The sequence below is a fragment of the Limulus polyphemus genome, unplaced genomic scaffold, assembly GCF_000517525.1.
Source record: "Limulus polyphemus unplaced genomic scaffold, Limulus_polyphemus-2.1.2 Scaffold1996, whole genome shotgun sequence".
NCBI lineage: Eukaryota > Metazoa > Arthropoda > Merostomata > Xiphosura > Limulidae > Limulus > Limulus polyphemus.
Genome location: NW_013667606.1, coordinates 112,117 through 131,349, shown reverse-complemented (window position 1 = coordinate 131,349; position 19,233 = coordinate 112,117). Strand labels below are relative to the sequence as shown.

General features: G+C 34.2%; 1 protein-coding gene across 1 annotated transcript in view; it reads left to right on the top strand.

Annotated features, from left to right (window-relative positions):
- The first annotated feature begins 5,549 nt into the window (after nucleotides 1-5,549).
- Nucleotides 5,550-19,233, top strand: part of LOC106465600 (coagulogen-like) — a 17,543-nt gene continuing 3,859 nt past the window's right edge. Inside the window, exons 1-5 of the mRNA XM_013925833.2 lie at nucleotides 5,550-5,702; nucleotides 11,844-11,980; nucleotides 12,355-12,471; nucleotides 14,066-14,089; nucleotides 14,973-15,110. Coding sequence (XP_013781287.1) covers nucleotides 5,694-5,702; nucleotides 11,844-11,980; nucleotides 12,355-12,471; nucleotides 14,066-14,089; nucleotides 14,973-15,110 — 425 coding nt within the window. The 5' untranslated portion in view covers nucleotides 5,550-5,693. The remainder of the gene's footprint in view (nucleotides 5,703-11,843; nucleotides 11,981-12,354; nucleotides 12,472-14,065; nucleotides 14,090-14,972; nucleotides 15,111-19,233) is intronic.

The window sequence follows — 19,233 nt, the reverse complement described above, 5'->3', positions numbered from 1 at the left end:
GGTATGCTTCCCATCCCCTTTCCATATTTCTCTCCAATGGCCAGGAAGTTGCTGTTGTCCAGAGCATTGCTGATGCTCTCGGCCAAAGCTTTTCTCGTGTTTCTAGCACTTCTGTTTCTTCCCATGCCTTCTTGGACATAAAGTCTCGGGCAGAGCGATCGCCTCTTTCCTTTCGGGACGATTGTCTCTATGATTATAATCGCCCCTTTACACTGGTGGAACTCAAACTTGCTCTTCATCAGTCCAGTAATACATCAGTCGGACGTGATGATGTTCATTGTGAGATGTTGCACCATCTCTCTCCTGCCTCTCTTGCTATTCTTCTAGTTATTTATAACCAGATCTGGCAGGAGCATATTTTTCCTGATGCTTGGTGCCAAGCTATTGTCATCCCAAGATTCCTTCTAATTATCGTCCCATCGCTTTGACTAGTTGTCTTTGTAAGGTCCTAGAGAGGATGGTTAATTCTCGTCTTGTTTGGTTCCTGGAATCAAACACGCTCCTCTCACCCACCCAGTGTGAGTTCCGTCGACAGCATTCCACCATGGACCATCTGATTCAACTTGAAATGTTAATAAGGGAAGCCTTTCTCAAGAATGAACACCTTGTTTCTGTGTTCTTCGATCTCGAGAAGGCTTATGACACAACGTGGAGGTATGGAATTTTGCAGGACCTCCACTCCTATGGGTTGCCTAGCCATTTACCCATTTTTATTCAAAACTTTTTACTGAACAGGCGATTCCAAGTCCGTGTTGGTTCAACTCTTTCTCATTCCTCTCCACAAGAACTTGGAGTCCCTCAGGGCTGTGTTTTGAGTGTCACACTTTTTAGTGTTAAAATTAATGCCATCACTAATAATCTTCCTCTGACTGTTGCAAATGGGCTCTATGTCGACGACTTCCACATCTCGTGTCAGTCGTCGAACATGAGGTTTATTGAGCGGCAGCTTCAGACTGCCCTCAATCGGTTGTTGACATGGACCACTGCAAACGGTTTTAAATTTTCTTTTACCAAAACCTTTTGCATGCATTTTTGCCGCCAACAGTGTTCTTGGGGCTGGACCCCATTCACCATCTGGGGCTTCGGCTCTGCACTGAGGCTTTTCGCACTTCTCCAGTCCAGAGTTTGCATTCTGAGACCCACGAACCTCATCTTCACATCCGTCGTTAGCAACGTTTTTACAATATGCTACCAAGCTTCGATCCTTACCATGGCATTCCACCTGGGAATGTGTCTTACTTCCTCAGGGGGCCATGCTCTTTCTGAAAAGACGGTTTGCTATTCCTCCCTTTGGCCTTTGTATCTGGGCACAACTGGCTGAATTGTGTCTGGCATTGGATGACATTGCTGTCCCAAATGATCAGCTCGTTCCACCATGGCTTATTACCATCCCATCCTGTGACCTTTCATTGAGTCATCTGAGGAAAGCGGGTACTCCCAATTGGAAGTACTGTTTTCTTTTTGCCCATAATCTTTCGAGCCATTCTTCTTCTGCTATTTACATGGATGGTTCGAAATCAGGTGATTCTGTAGGTTCTGCCATGGTGTGCTGTGGCTTGGTAGTTGCTTGCAGGATCCCCTCTACAGTTTCTTTGTTCACTGCCGAGTTGTATGCTATTTCCTATTCCCTGCATCATTTAGAAGCTATGCAGTACAGTAATTGTACTATTCACACTGATTCTCTTGGCTCTCTACTGGCCCTGGAATCGCTTAACGTTAATTCTCACCCTGATCTCGTCGATATTCAACAACGACTGGCACATTTTTCTCTATCTTCTGTTTCCATCCAGTTTTTCTGGATACCTGGTCACGTCGGTATTCACGGGAATGAGCTCGCTGAAACCGCAGTTAAGTCCGTCTGCTCTGGTGCCATCATGGCCGTGCCTTGCCTGTACATGGACTATCGTCCTGGTTTCAAGGAGCGGTTTCGTGCCAGTTGGCAGTCAACTTGGGGTGAGGAACGTCATAACAAGCTTTTTCGAATCAAACCTTTTGTTGGTCTTGCTTCCATAAGGATCAAAAGGAGGAAGTTGTCCTTGCAAGGCTACACATTGGTCACAGTTTTTTAATTCATCATTTTCTTTTATCTGATATTGACCCACCAATGTGTAGCCATTGTGACACTCATGTCACAATAGCCCACGTTTTACTGTAGTGCCGTCGTTACGACCGTGAGCGGCGGCACCATTTTAGACACGTAATTTGTAAGAGTTTACCCCTGACGTTGGACAGTGTCATTGGCGATTGTGACACTGTCCAACCAGATTGTATTTTTAATTTTTTACGCAATATTGGTGTTTCTAATTGTATATAAATCTTTTATTGAAATTTAGGACATATTTTGGTTTTAACTTGCTGTATTTTTATATTTTAGTCTAATTTACTTTTACTGCTTTTACCGGTTGTTTAGCGCAGATAGCCTTGTTGCTTTGCGCCATAAAGCACCAACCAACCAACCATAACGTAAGACAACTACTAGAATGGAGTATGTTTTGTCCTGAACACCGTAGGGTTTTGAGAATTTATGAAACTGACTGGTATCATGAAAGTTAATGACAGAACAGCTGAACCATCTTACAATGTTTATATAATTAATAATCTACTGCTTGTACTTATGTTCATAGTACTGACATTGATGGAACTGGAAGAGGACTCGCCGAAAATATTGGATATTGGAGTGCCACAGACGAGGCCTTCTCTGTAAAATGAACAATATATTGGAGAGCCGCAGATGAGGCTTTGGCTATAAAATGAACAAGATATTGGAGAGCTGCAGAAGAGGCTTTGGCCATAAAATGAACAAGATATTGAAGAGCCGCAGACGAGGCCTTGGCTATAAAATGAACAAGATATTGGAGAGCTGCAGAAGAGGCTTTGGCCATAAAATTAACAAGATATTGGAGAGCCGCAGACGAGGCCTTGGCTATAAAATGAACAAGATATTGGAGAGCCGCAGACGGGGGCCTTGGCTATAAAATGAACAAGATATTGGAGAGCTGCAGAAGAGGCTTTGGCCATAAAATGAACAAGATATTGGAGAGCCGCAGACGGGGCCTTGGCTATAGAATGAACAAGATATTGAAGAGCCGCAGACGAGACTTTCGCTATAAAATGTCCAGGAAGACATTCACCAACCTATTTTGCAGCTGGAATATCACCAAATGCAGGTAAAGAACATTTTATCCACCGTGCAATTTGCCAAAACTTGCTTTCAGGTTTATGTTATGTTATTTCGTCGATTTGGTTTCATTTAATGGTATGTGCAAACTTAAATACAAGTCTAAGCACCTATAGTATTGTATTTTAATGTGACAAGCGATTAAAAAATATTATTATCGTGATGGTTTGCTCTAATGTCATTAGGTTTCTTATATATTCGTGTTTGTTTTCAAGTGCACGTATTTAATTTTTATAAAACTGCGTTATTTTTAAGATTACGTGTTACTAGTTATTATGGAAAGTTTACATCTGTTTTACATTCTTTAGTTATTCTCGTCAAAAATGTAACCGTTGATTTGGTTTCAATTTGTATTTAAAAATTTTAATTAACTGACATTAATTTGTGTTGGTTATTACTTTGTGTTTTAAGCTAATTTCAAAAATTCAGTTTAATTTGTAAGTGTATAATGATTTCGGTCTATTTTGTGTACGAGTTTTGAGCTTTGGGTTTATGTATGCTTTTCATATAAAGTAGGTACTGCACGTTTAGTTTCACGTAGCATGTCCTGCCTTCTTTTTCTATAATATTAATTTTGATTTCCATGTATTACGTTAACTTGCAGTTTAATTCTATTATTATACCTTATGTTTTCCTTTGTTTTATTTCGTATTCATATTTTTATTATTATTAAACTTATTATGAATAAACTTAGAAATGATTATTGTTTGGAAGCTCAAGGTCAAAGTTAAAGGTCACAGTAAGGGCACGAAAATAAGCAAAACTTCTATGTGTTAACATGAGGACCGATTTTTCACACTATTTTTGCTTTATAATTATGACCGAATTTTAATGAAACTTGTTGGATTTAAATAGAATATTATCCCTCGTTGTTCTACCAAAAATAGTTCGTGTCCTTTGATAACGATGGACATACAGACACGTTTTCCTATTTTTTTTAGGGCCGAATGTGATCAACGCTGCGTGGCGGAGGTATGAACTCTACTAAGTGCCTTTCTAGTTTAGTTTAGTTAATTAAAGGTTAATTTACTTCCAAATTATTTTTATTTCATTAATTACTAGGTTATGTGTTGCAGTCGGTTGGTTCTGCGTAATCCTGTCAAGGCTGTTTCTTACATATAATTTTGTATTTTTGTACAATTTGTTGTTTTGAAGAGTATTTTAATGCGTTTGAGTACAAGTGCTATGATATTAATTTTATTAACCAGATATAAGTTGTCGGTCGCGGCGTATTCGCTAATTTGCACAAATATCAGAATCAAACCAACAAAACATAAATTGAGATTTTCTGACAGTGATTAAGGTGCAAATAGAAGTGCTGGGAAAATATGATTAGATTTTTTTACGAAAAGTAAAGTCTTCAATATGACCAAGAATTATTTTGTCTGCCTTAACTTTGTTTTCGAGACATGTACATCCAAAAATTATGCACACTTATTATAAGTGAAGGCGAATTATAGTTACAACCAATCATATTTTATATAACTTATCAACAGGAATACTGAAATATGCATTTTTTATTATTTAGTGGGTGTTAACGGTAAATGATTATTATCATATTATGTTATCCTCCAAGAAAATAGAAATCACATAATGTTTTTTCTTCGTGATTTTAGGGGTTTTAGTACAGCATATTTGTTAATTTTGATGATATTCTTACGTAATACAATTCAGGATTTGTTTACTAATATTAATCTTATTTTGTGGAGCTATAAGAAAAAAATTAAATTAAAACTCAGTGCAGTTTCGCATATATTAAATGAAAGGCTTAGAAAAGTTAAAAATCTACCATGTCTATACACACGTCATTAAGACAACGATGAAACACAGTGCCACGTAACAATTCCACGAGAAACATGCAACATGAAATATTACATAGAAGTATGAGTAATAACACCTGCAAATTAAATTTTTCAGTGTGGTAGCTGTACATAATGACTGTCTAATTTGAAGTGAAAAATCTTGGGTTTTTAGTTCTCTTGCTTTTTTTTTTCTATTTACAATCTAACATTCTTGTCAGTAAGTTCTTGACAAATTATCATCTAAACAACTGGTTTTAAGCGAATTATATTTTAGTATTTTTTTAATGGGAATTTCATGGTTGCTAATTCTGCGAAGAGATAAGAATGAAAATTTCACCAGACTTGTTTGACAACTAAAGTTCTGCTGACGTCAGAATAATAAAATAAGACTGTTTTAAATACGTTGGTATTTAATATGTTAGTAGCCCTGTGCACCTTCTTCAACTAACTGACTAACGAATGGTTTAAGTATATTTAGAAAATATCTTTTCCAAAACTAAAATAGCATTATTACTTTTCGAAAACGTACATTTCGAACTCCCTCTTGGTTCTTCCAGTGATGTCATAATAGCTCCAATCTCTTGTTGCGGAATTCCCCTAAGGACAAACAAAGAAAACAACATTTTCTTACAGATAAAGGCAGAGTAGTAGTACAGTAGCGGAGTTAGTATATTGCAACTTCAACGTCTAGACTTTCACAAGAATCTTCTGTTATGTTTAAGGTATGTTAGTTATTATTTACCTATTATTTATACTAAGCGAACTTGTTAAGATGGGTCTATGTGAGGAATTATTTAATGATTATTTTTTAGTGTAAGATAATTTGATCACTGTTAAGCACAAAATTATACTATGGATTCTCGGTGCTGTGCTTAACACGAGTAGCAAAACCCGGTTTTTAGTGGTCTGATCCCTCAGACTTGCCGCTCAGCCACTAGTATAACAAAAATAATCAATGAAAATGAAGGAAGAGCAAAGAATGGCGATCTAAGTTGAAGTTAATAAGTACAAGTAAAATAAAAATATTTAGATTTTATAAAGACAATCGATAAACATGTAATCTAGTTAGCTATATAAAGTTTTAATGCTATAAAAAGTATTGAAACAAGAGAATCAAAACTACGATAACTGATTTACGTAAAAGTTAAAACATTTTATCTTTGTCTTTTATCTTTATCATTTTATCTTTGTCAAATCACTCTAATTATGTTAGTTTTAAATTTTAAGTAACTCAGTTTTTGTAGTTTTGACTTTCTTGTTTCAATACCTCTTATAGCAATAAAACTTTCTATATCACTATAACTAGTTAGGTTACGTACATATCGATCCCTACTTGTCTTTATAAAATTATAAATAAATTATTAAACTAGTTTGTTTCCTTTTTATTAGCTATATTTTTGGTGCGCCAGCAATACGAAGTGTAGACGGGCGTATACCCATTCGATTTTACTCATCAGGATCTCTACCAACCTATCTTACCCTCAATTCTAATTATATGCCCAAAGTAGCACATCGTTATCGTATGCTTCATACTAGTAACATTTTTCGGTACAAGAAATGAATATTTGGAACCCCAGACGTAGGAGCTCTATGAAAGAAGTAAAGTTCTTCATATTTTCTGTATGCTTGTCTGGAAAAGTCACTTACTTACTTACTTAGATGAAAATTCATTGAAAAAGTGAGATTTTGAATTCCTCCATAAACACGTATATCGTGATTTAGGCAGCATTATAAGTACAATCAGCTTTAATTTTTTCAGTCAATACTGTGAATTAGTCTTTGTTAATATTCAGACATTTTAAAAGTGGTTTTAAACGGGCGATTTTTATAGCTGCTATTATGTTTTCATAACAATCCCTGCTATTAAGTAATACCATATCTAATGATTGTTACAGAAGCCTTGATCAGTCTGTAAGAGGTATGATAGTTAGTGTTGATAATAAAGGTATGTTTGACTTGTTGGTTGATTGCTTGTGGTTCAATTGTGCAAAAAAGCATGGCTATATGCGCCAAACAATCGTAAAAAGGCAAAAGTAAAACTTTATAAAAAGCAAAGAGAAATCAAGTTAAAAGCTAAACAATGGCCAAAAATCAAGTAAAAACTTGAATAGAATTAAAAAGCCTATGGTCCGCAAAAGTATAAAAACACAAGAACGCTGGACAGTGGCACCATCGCCAACGATACTGACCAACATCAAAATAAACTCTTAGAAAATACATGTCAAAATGATGCCACATTTCACATTTATAACAGAAGCACAAAAGCAAAATATGGACAAGTGAGACCTGAATGTCAGAAACGCCACATATTGGCGAATCAGTCCCACATAAAAGAAAATGATGAGTAAATAAACTGTGACCAATCCATAGCCTAGAAAAGACAATTTCCTCCCTCTGATCCTTATGGAAATTAGACGGCCAAATAACAACAGAAGGTTTGATCTGGAAAACTTGTAATGAATATCAATATCGATAGCCAATTGGCGCGAAGCCGTGCCTTGATTATAGGATTGTATTCCATATATGGGACAGGCACAGCTGTGACAATGCCAGAGCAGTTGGACTTTGATGTAGTGTCAGCAACCTCATTTCCATGAATACCAAAAATGCTAGGTATCCAGAAAAAACTGGATAGAAGTGGATGAGAGAGAAAATTGGGCCAGTCATTTTTGAATGTTCAAGAAAACAGAGTGAAAACTCGCATTAAGCGGTTCAAAGGCCAGTAGAGAGCTAAGAAAGTCGGTGTAAATAGTACAGCTAGTGTACTGCTTAGCTTCTATGTGATCTAATACAAGAGAAATGGCATATTTCCTAGCAGTAAACACAGAAACTGTAGTGAGGATTCTGTGAGCAACCATCGAGCCATAACAAAACATGGCAGAGCCAAAAACAATCAGATTTCAAACAATCCATTAAAACAGGAACAGAAGAATGGTTCAAAAGATATTTGACAAAGAGAATATCATACTTCCAATCAGGAGTATCTGTCTTCCTCAGATGACTCAAAGAAAAGTCACAGGTGGGGGTGGTAATGAACCATTGGAGAGATGGGCTGATCATCGGATTCAGCAACATCATCCATTGACAGGCCCAATTATGCAAGCTGTGCCTGGATTCGAAGGCAAAATTGAGGAATGTCAGATCGCTGTTCTCATAGAGCAAAGCTCACCAAGGAAGGAAAATACAATCCCGGGTGGGATGCCGGGGTAAGGATTGATGCTTGATATCATTTTGCAAATAAAGCTGTAAATGTCTGAGGTTAACAGGAGGTGAACAGACTCTGAACTGATGAAGTAAAGAAAGCTCCCAGGAAGAGCCGAAGCTCCAGATGGTGCACAGGGTCCAACATCTTCAAGACAGAGTCCCTAATTAAACCATAAACTATAGACCGATAGTCCAGCTTGGTTCATATGAGGGTGCAATAGAACTTGAGCATGGGACATCTGTCCACATCTTAAGAGGAGGAAGAGACGATGTGGAGAATGTTCACTGCCCTTGTACACTTGACACGAATTTGTTTAATGTGAGGAATAAACGTAAGCTTATGGTTAAAGATATGTCCCATTCTTAGCCACTACGGGAAGAACATTATCACTAAGATGGAGCTTTGGATCAGGATGCAAACCCTGCTGGTGGCAAAAATGGATGCAAATGGTCTTAGAAGAGGAGAAGGTGAAATGTTTTGCCCTGTTTCCCCCCAAGAAGCCAGTGAGAGCAGTTTGAATCTGCCACTTAATAAACCTCATGTTTGATGACTGACAAGAAATGTGAAAGTCGTCAATATATAGGTTGTTTGCAACAGTAGGAGAAAGTTGTTCAGTGATAGTGTGACATTAAGACCGTTCTGTTACAAACCTTTCAATTTCTCAATACAGCTTTAGTGAATTTTGTGTGTTTGTTCTGCGTAAGACTGGTCTTGAAAACTATATCACACGTATAGTGGAGGTCTGTGGAAAATCTGCTATCCTTTGCAGAAATGTTTGATAATAGAAATTGCAGTGTTGGGCAATTATGCCTAATCGTGACCATCAGTATGGGTATCCTTGACGATGGTAGATTTTTTGCTTGTTTGAGTGCAAAGTCACATAAGCTATCTGGCTTCTTCCCATTGCGGGAATCGAGACATGGATTTTAATGACCTCTGACTCGACAGGGGACGACGATAGAGGAATAAGATCTAATGGCAGCATGGGACTTCGAACGTCGTTCCTGTTCAGTGCGATTAACTTCAGTATAGATAGGGGTACTAGGCAGCGAGAATAGAATGCTTTACAACAATAATTTTTAGGTACATAATATTGACTATTTTTTTTTTAATTTTATCAATAATTCCAATCAATGTAAAAGTTAAAATCAATATTAACGACTTAAGTAATCTATAAAGAAAGCAAATAGTACTTTAGCAAAATCCTTTTCCAGTTACGCGACAAAATAAAAACAAACAAAAATCAATAGTTGCTACAGCATTTCTAAAAATAAAATTGGTGACTGGTTGGAGATTTAATTTCCCAAACACCAGTTTTCATTTTATGAAAAACTTTTTCAGCACCTTTGTTTTATTTCTATTTAATTTGTATAGGAAAACAAAATGTGTAACGAATAAACACTGAAATCATCTGAATAAGCTCAAAAATGTTTAACTCATCTAATTTAGTTTTTGATTTTTCATAGTGTATGATTCATGTATGTATTTGAATCGTCTACTTATTTTTCTTCTCTGTTTTCTATACATCATTTTATATTTTGTAACTGGGATGTCAGTTTGTTTGGTTTGTCTTGAATTTCGCGCAAAGCTACACGGGAGATATCTGCGCTAGCCGTCCCTAATTTAGCAGTGAAAGACTAGAGCGAAGGCAGCTAGTCATCACCACCCACCGCCTACTCTTGGGCTACTCTTTTACCAACGAATATTGAGATTGATCGTACATTATAACATCCCCACGGCTGAAAGGACGAGCATGATTCGAACTCGCGACCCTCTGCTCAGAATGTGAGTCGAGCGCCTTAACTACCTAGCCATGACATGGGTCATTCTGTAGGTTTGAGCTAAAATTACAATAACTCATTGTTTTTTACATTTCATGATGTCTGTTTTTGTCCTTCTATTCTCAAGGGTATACAAGAGACCTAAAACTAGTCATGCTAGGTATGTATCGATAAACGAAAACATCCCAGTCATCTCTAAAGGCCTTCCAAAATTAAGTATCCTTTCCAAGATAACGAGGCCACAACATTCGATAAATATTTCAAATACTCCAAAGGCCTTCAAAAAGTTAAGTATCCTTTCCAAGATAACGAGGCCACAACATTCGATAAATATTTCAAATACTCTAAAGGCCTTCAAAAAATTAAGCATCCTTTCCAAGATAACGAGGCAACAATGTTCGATAAATATTTCAATTACATTTTCTACTTCAATGCTTGTTGGTTTGGAAACTTTAAAGAACAAAGTGGATTATTATTATTCGGATTTACGTTTGTTTCCTTTTTTTTTTTGGCTAAGATTTCTTAAAGTGGCTTGAACAAAGGATATCTCAGCAAAGCATTATATCTTTATAATGTTGACAATCTTTTATTGATAAGTTTTTAATCACCTCTGTAGTTACAATTTATTGTAGTAAGTTTATCCATTATATAAAGAACCACGTCAACTCTTATTTTTAAAAAGTCTGTAATTATTATATAAAATATAATTTGGAATTTCAAAATAATTCTTATTATAATTGTTATCCAAATCTAGCAAAATTTCAGTTTTTCTCTTGATATCACAGTTTCAACTTGATCCTGGACTCATTATTTTTATATCTCATACTCTTAACATTAGAATATTGCGAATAAGCTTTTTTGAATCTACTATGTTTATCTTTAAATTAAAAGAATTATTTATAATTTTATTTATTCCAAAGCTCTTTCACCACTATGAAAGCTTTGCTTAAACCATCTTTAATTAATATACTTAGAGCTTTCGCTTATTAGAAATACACTTAGAGCAATAAATGGGATAGTTTGATCCATTGGATAGTTTTTAAGAAAAGGTGAATAATATACTAGATGTGGGCTCCATTAAACAGGATAGGTATTACGATATTTATTTACATTTAAGCCTTGGACCCTACTAAGTAATCTAAGCCCGCATAAAACAACGGCTGCTACTGTCAATGGAAATTACCGAACAGCAGATTCCTATTTATAAATAGATTACGTGAGAATTGTCAGTCCCATTTCTAATTGCCATCAGTCTGTGGTTACGCCCAAAGCTACACGATGTGCTATCTGTTCTGTGCTCACCACGGGTATCTAAACCCGTTTCTTAGTGGTAGAAGTCCGAGCCTTATTGTAACTAAAATGGAAGTAGGTTGAAAAGTTTTTTGTAGTGACGCAATGATTTTAAGTTGTTTCTCTACAGGAGTATAATTATTTTAACAAAATGGTGGCACTTTTCTCTTTTTCTTTGTTTTTGTTTTTTCATTTTTAGAAATAAATAAACCAGAATATAAGGATTTTTCTATCCCCCAAAGTATTGCAGGTTTTTAAATAACGATCTGGTAATATTTACAGACTAATCCCTCATGGGGAATCTGCCCTCTGAGTTCATCGTTTTGTGTGTTTTTTGTGGCTAACATCTACTAAGATCTCTATCTTCTTCATCTTATACTGGATAAGATGATTTTAGATTATTTTGCAATTGTAGGATTTATTTTGTTTCATGATTTAAATATTTTTACCTATAAAGACACTGTAGAACAAAAATCAACATGTTTCTTATGATGTATCTACAACTACAATCTAGCTTTACACACACACACACATGTATATATATATCTTATAAAACGTCTATATAAAATATTACATCTTTTAAACAGGAAATTGTTTCAATCCTATTCCCACTAGTGGTAGTAGTGTTGGTTACCAAAGCTCAGGATAAACAACCAGTATGTCTATGTGAAGAAAATGAAGATATAATGCAACGAAAACACGGTATTACGGCCACTGTTCGGCAGTGAGTAGACAAATATTTAATAATGTTGATAAATACCTATATGAGCAATGAGACCAAAACTACTTTAGGGAAAAAAAAAGTTTTAAAAGGTTTATGTTAAAATCGTCTATGCATTACATATTAATGTCACTACAAAACTAATTTCGTTTAAATGTATATATGTCTATATATTTAAATGTATATATGTCTATATCCAGATTGCAAATTTAGCTAAAATTTCATTGTTAATTCTTAATCTACTTATGACTTTAATTTGCACAGAACCCCATACATTGTTAATCAAGACAATGACACGTACTTTTAATTTGCTGAATGTGATTTTTGATTAATATAAGAACTGTGCTGTAATTTCATTTAGGCTTTTTTATTTCCAGTGACGTGGAATCTAAAGTAAAGGTAGCTCTAGAAGGAAAGAGTAAAAGATGGAGATGGAGAAGGCATTTCCCTCATGATCCATTCCTGGAGTGTGCACACCATAGATGTAGACATAAGTAAGTTTGGATTGTACTCGTGTCTAAGTCGTTGTTTGGTTAGGGCACTCGACTCGCAATCTGCAGGTTACGAGTTTGAATCCAGTCATCACCATGCGTGCTCGGCCTTTCAGTCATGGGGGCGTTATAATGTTATGAACAATCCCTCTTTTTGTTGGTAAAAGAGTAACGCAAGAGCTGGTGGTGGGTGGTATTGACTAACTGTCTTCACTTTCGTCTGCCACTTCTAAATATGGCATAGCAGACGATTAATGTAAATAAAAATTCTACATATCCGTGATGATTGTACAACTATACTACGACCTCGCTTCACTATATAAAGTAAATTAATTAATACTTTGATAGAATGCTTTTAGCAAATAAATATGGCTAAAGTATCGAATAGTTTTAGCGTCCATGTTTAATTTAAAAAAGTCAATATATATGTGTTACAGAGGTTATTCGCCCTGCGTGAGAACGATTTTCCAAGTCCACTTCTGAACTATTTCCCACATCTTCGATAGTGATTAGTTTGGTGACCATGATTACACGTTATTATTTCTCACTGTAGTTTTCCTTGTAATAGCTATTGGGGACTTGAGAGGTTTGCGGTTGAATGACTGCTTCACCCTTTTTTTTCATGAAAACTGTCGATCTTTTTGAGGTGTGAATATAAGTTTGTAAATGTTTGACTAGAGCGATTTCATGAACCTCAATTTCTTGCTTGTTATCTTGCTAACAGTACCAGAATATAGTATAATATGCCTAAATTCCTCACAACGTCTCTTTTGAGTCAAAAGATTATCTTTTCTACATTACAGATGAGAATGCTGCTCTTGGTTGACTTCGAGTGAGATTTCGGAACCCATTTCTCTATTAAATACTCTACTGTTTGAGCTATTCTGCGTCATGGAGAACATTTAACACCCCATCTTCAAAAACGCGCGTCCTTAGTTTCCACATTATTTAAGAATTTTGTCGTATGAACATTTCTCTCAGAAACACAATCAAATAACTATGAGTTCTTCATTAACGAAACGCCATTGTAATACCACATAACAAATAGTTCTCATAAAGTGTTATTATCCCTTCATAAAGACTCTTTTAATTTATTTTTATACTATCACGCCAATTGAATGTACTTAAGTTGCATGCTTATTTTGTTAAATCAAGTTGCAAGTAACTTAGTATACACAGCATAGGTTATTTGACCGAATGTTTTTGGTTTATAATGTTGTTCTTTATCGATAATGATAAAACATAGGGATATATTTGAGCTAAGCTAGAACGTGAGACAAAAAAGTACAATTGTAAGTAAAGTAGAAAATGTAGGCTTCATCAAACCAAATGTTTGACAAAGAATTGTTTCTATAAATTTTGGAGGACTACACTTTTTAAAGATAGTTATTGGTTCTTAATCAGGTATTTTCGTAGGCAAATCTAGCGTTAAATAACTAATTTGTATTAGTAAATCTCACCAAAATTATTATTATATCAAATGCATAATTAATTTTTCGAATCAAAAATATTTTTGAAGAAACCCATTGAACGTTTGAAATATTGATAGGTGAGATTATTTTTCCTGACTAATGATTTTGTAATTTTTTTCTTTCAGTGGTGATAGGGATCGCTGTTCATCGTAAGTATTGCTTCATAAATGTATGATACAATCTAACCTTAATAATAAATTATTTTAGTTTTATAGACAAACCTCTTTTCCTTGTCTTAACTATAATGTTAATATAATGTCTAACCTTTGCAGAAACTGACGTATCTCTAAATTTCACAATATATATCTTCCCATAATAGGAAATATAGAAAGTAATATTTAAAATAACGTTAAGTTGTACCTTAAGAATTTGGTATAAAACTTATGTTTATAAAACGACTATTTGTAATATTATGATGCTCATTCTTAGAACAAACTCTAATATTTTATTCTCACTATTGTTCAGTTAATCTGATATTCAATAAATTTTGTTATCTAGAGAAGTATATACGTTGGCAGTATGAAAAAGGTTGTTCTTACCGATAGATCTCGTGGTCCTTCTTATAAAATCTACATGTAATGATAAAGGTTGTTTTTAACCTCTTGATCTCTTGGTCCTTCTTGTAACATCTACATGTAATGATAAAGATTATTTTTAACCTCTTGATCTCTTGGTCCTTCTTGTAACATCTACATGTAATGATAAAGATTGTTTTTAACCTCTTGATCTCTTGGTCCTTCTTGTAACATCTACATGTAATGATAAAGGTTGTTTTTAACCTCTTGATCTCTTGGTCCTTCTTGTAACATCTACATGTAATGATAAAGGTTGTTTTTAACCTCTTGATCTCTTGGTCCTTCTTGTAACATCTACATGTAATGATAAAGATTGTTTTTAACCTCTTGATCTCTTGGTCCTTCTTGTAACATCTACATGTAATGATAAAGGTTGTTTTTAACCTCTTGATCTCTTGGTCCTTCTTGTAACATGAAGTCTACTACATGTAATGAAAAAGGTTGTTCTTACCACTAGATCTCTTGGTCCTCCTTGTAACATCAATTCCACTACATGTAAGCCCGAGTTTGGCTACAATTTAAAAGGAGAGCTTCGGTTGATTATCCAGTTTCCAGAAATTGACTTTGAACAATGCATATGGAAGCATACGTGCGAGTAAGTACTGATAGCGACGAACATCGCTTTTATACTTTCTTTATTTCCATTTGATATCTGTGTCTAATATTTATCTAACTCCCAAAAATGAAAGTGGTAAGATTTCATAATTAGATTCTTCAACCAAATTATAAACATAGGCTGAAAGTAGAATATATTTTTACAGCATCACACATTCACAAAATATCACTAAATTCATTAACAAAATATCTCTAATTAATTGAAACTGGAGACATATAAGTAAATCTGATGAACATTTAAGAATAATGAATCTCGGTTTAAGTATACACCACGGTTGTAACACATTCTGCATTTTTGGGGGATCCTGTCGTAAGCTAAGCTCTAGCGGCGGTGGTGGGTCGAAGCATTTCATGTAAAAATTGTCCAAGGAGGCTCAACTGGAGTATCAGAACTTATTGACCATAGAGGTCAATTTATGACCTCTGTGCTTTATTGTTCAATTTACTTCATTGAAATCCTGGCACTGTGGCATCAATCATTTTCCTGCATCAAGAAAAAACACGGTCCAACTGATCATGTGAAAAGTAGCACAAATGAGGCCAATACAAGTCAATATGTCATAAAACAGTATATAAGAGTATAAACCGTTTCTCTGATATTGTGTCTAGAACCTTCGACGTAAAATATCTGCCACTTATCTTTGTTCAGCTTCTAGCATTTGAACAACTCTGTAAGTTTGCATTGCTATATAAAACAAAATAACAAACGTTTGACCACTAAATAAATATATAATATATATATATATATATATATATATATATATAATATAAATATATAATAACGTCAGAGGCTCGCGAAACGTCTGTAGAGATTTAGCTGTTTGAAGATATCAATAAGCATATTTATTAACAAACCTTGATAAAATTCTAGAAATATATTTATCAGTAAAGCTCAACAGAAATCCAGAAATGTCTACGTATCGTACCCAAATAGAAAGTTGGAATGATTGTGCGCAAATCTACAAACAGTGTTACCAGAAAGTTTATTAAAGTAATCAACAAAGCAGCAAGTGGCAGCTTTGAAGAAGAAGAAGAAGTAAACGAATATATCATACAAAGTGCATCGTCAAAAAAGAACCAGGAAAGATTGGCCATGATTAACCTATATCTTTTACGGTGGCCTATAGGACACCAAATGACTTTATTTGATTCACAAAAAAATCATATTTTGAACACTATTGAGATTTTTTCACATACTCTGACTTCAGTACAATGTTTTACACGCGACACTCTGTTTTAAGCAAATTAGATTTTTTCTATATATGTATATTTGTGACCCTATCCTACTTCTTGTGCATATTTACTTACTTTGGAATTTTGAAGTAATGCTTTCTAAAGCTGCTTAAAAATATGAAGATTATCTAACCAAAAATAAAATGCTGAATGCTCCGTGTCATCATTATTTTCATTCGGTTTTTATGATGTTTTTGTGGATGACATCATGTATCAATTGCTGATAAAAATGTATAATTATTCTACATCTTTTTCTCTAGAATGTTTTAAAATGTTTCGCCAAACTCCTTCTGTACTCCTTTTCTTTATTTTGTCCCAAACTTTTCCCCATACATACCAGCTTGTAATTTGTGTGTTAGGTTGGTTTTACATACGATTAGTTAGGGCCTGTAAATACACGTCATACCAAGGACTGTCTTTTGTAAGAATCCATGGTTATCCAGTAGCTACTTTTGAACCATGTGTTATTCTGAGCTGTATCACTCTTTTTAGAGCTGGCACTTTCTCTTCATTACCACTTATATCAGGCCCGACATGACCAGGTGGTTAGGACACTCGACTCGCAATCTGTGGGTCGCGGGTTCGAATCCACATCCCACAAAACACGCTCACCCTTTCAGCCGTGGGGGCGTTATAAAGTAACGGTCAATTCCACTATTTGTTAGTAAAAGAGTAGCCCAAGAGTTGGCGGTGGGTGGTGATGACTAGCTGTCTTCCCTCTAGCCTTACACTGCTAAATTAGGGACGGCTAGTGCAGATAGCTCTCGTGTAGCTCTGCGCAAAATTCAAAACAACCAAACAAACCATTGATATCTCCTATAATCACTGTTTTAACTCTGAATGTCATATTCTCTTTTTTTCCTTACCTTTCATCACCTGTTTTATCTATCTTAAAGTAAACCACTTATATAAAGTACTTTATGCATACTTTACAAGCTAATCTGATTATTGGATGATGTTCATTTACTAAGACCAAAATGAAATGAACAAACAAAGAAGTGTTCATCGTTTCATGAGCAGCAATAGTTTAAGTCAAATACATAACAAAACATATTAAGCTTGTTCAAATTAAATTAAGATATTGAATATTTTTGCCTACAGGTGAAGAAAAATAAACAAAACTATGTTTTGAGCATATATCGTGTATAGCTCATTGTTGTATCGTTTTTAAAGCTCATTGTTGTTGTTTTTAAACTATGTAGAAAACTCGACATTTTAAGAAAAAATTATATGATCAACACCTTCAATACCTGCCAATACTAGCAGCACAAATTTTCAGCCTTGAGCCTTCTTCAGGTACTTATATTAAAATAGTTACAGCATAACAGCTGACAAGATAACCGCTAACAAGTACATATATATAGGAAAGCTACAAAACATGCTGTAAAACAGACTACATCAAAAGGAAGAATAGTGTGAATTTTACACAGCATATCTAAACCTTAGATGAAATATAATTAAATGTAATTTTATGGAGAGAGAAAACAGCACAGCCACAAAATAAACAACCAACACTGGGGCACAAACCCAAATTGCGTTGGGGTACACCATCTAACCAGTTTAACCTCATTTTCGCAGGCCTTACATGCTTAGAAGAAAAAAAGGAACAGACGTGGGTGTTCTAGCCAACAATGACTCACATCTTTACCACAATAATAAGAAAAACATAATTAGAATACAATACATCAATGGGGGAGACAGCAAAACTGACCTTGAAGATAGCATTTTAGCCCCCAATATGATGTTTGGACATAAATACCAAGATGTTATGGTATTAGCCATCCTCTACCATCCCATACTACTATATGGATCTTCAATGATCCACACAGTAGCAGGTCTTATACAGGGATGGTGATATAACCACATTAATATGTCAAAATAATTAATTTCAATTATTTCCCCTTCAATAAATTTTAGAAATTATTTTTTATAATTTTGTTTATATCACTATTTTCAAATTTATTTAAATACTTTTTATATCTATTATAAAATAATTTAAAATATTTAATTAAAGTATTCTCATCAAAGCCATTAGAAATCAGTTTATCTACTAATATATTACTATTAGATATTAAGAACTGTATATTGCTACACATTTCACAATACCTAAGAACCTGTATGACATTTGGTGGTACATTACTGTTTGAGGAGAAAAGTCCAAAAATTTGAAATGTAAAATTATTTCTTTTATCATAAATATTAATATTACAATAATTATTAATTATCTGAATGTTTAAATCTGAATAATTTACTTCAGTATTTGATATAGAGATGTTCCCAATCTGTAGAACTGCAGGATAAATGTTACCTATGTAATTACTTATAACTAGATTATTAATACTATTCAAATCATCAATGTATTTATATGTTAAGAAAAATATTTCCGCCCTTGGAAAATTATCTACAAATTAATTTTCGTAATAATAAAGATATCAATTAGCAACGCAACGTGAATAATTAAACCCATCGGGATACCTACTGTTTGTATATAATTATGCTTATCAAAAAACGTATAATTTTACATAAGCAAAAATTGAATATGTATTTAACATTATTATTAACAGAAAAGTCTGATTTTATACGTTTATGTGTAGGTCAATAAATTGATCTATTAACGATTTTTTTAATAGATCAATGTAAATCTATTAAAGCATAATTACCTGAGAGGAGATTTTATATTGTCTTTCAAATGTATGTATCATCCAAATAGATAATCAAATAATTTATCTTTTGTTATCCTTTATTTTCTAGCCCTTTAAATAGATTGAACTTTATAAAATAGGTAATCAAATAATTTATCTTTTGTTATCCTTTATTTTCTAGCCCCTTAAATAGATTGAACTTTATAAAATAGGTAATACAAATAATTT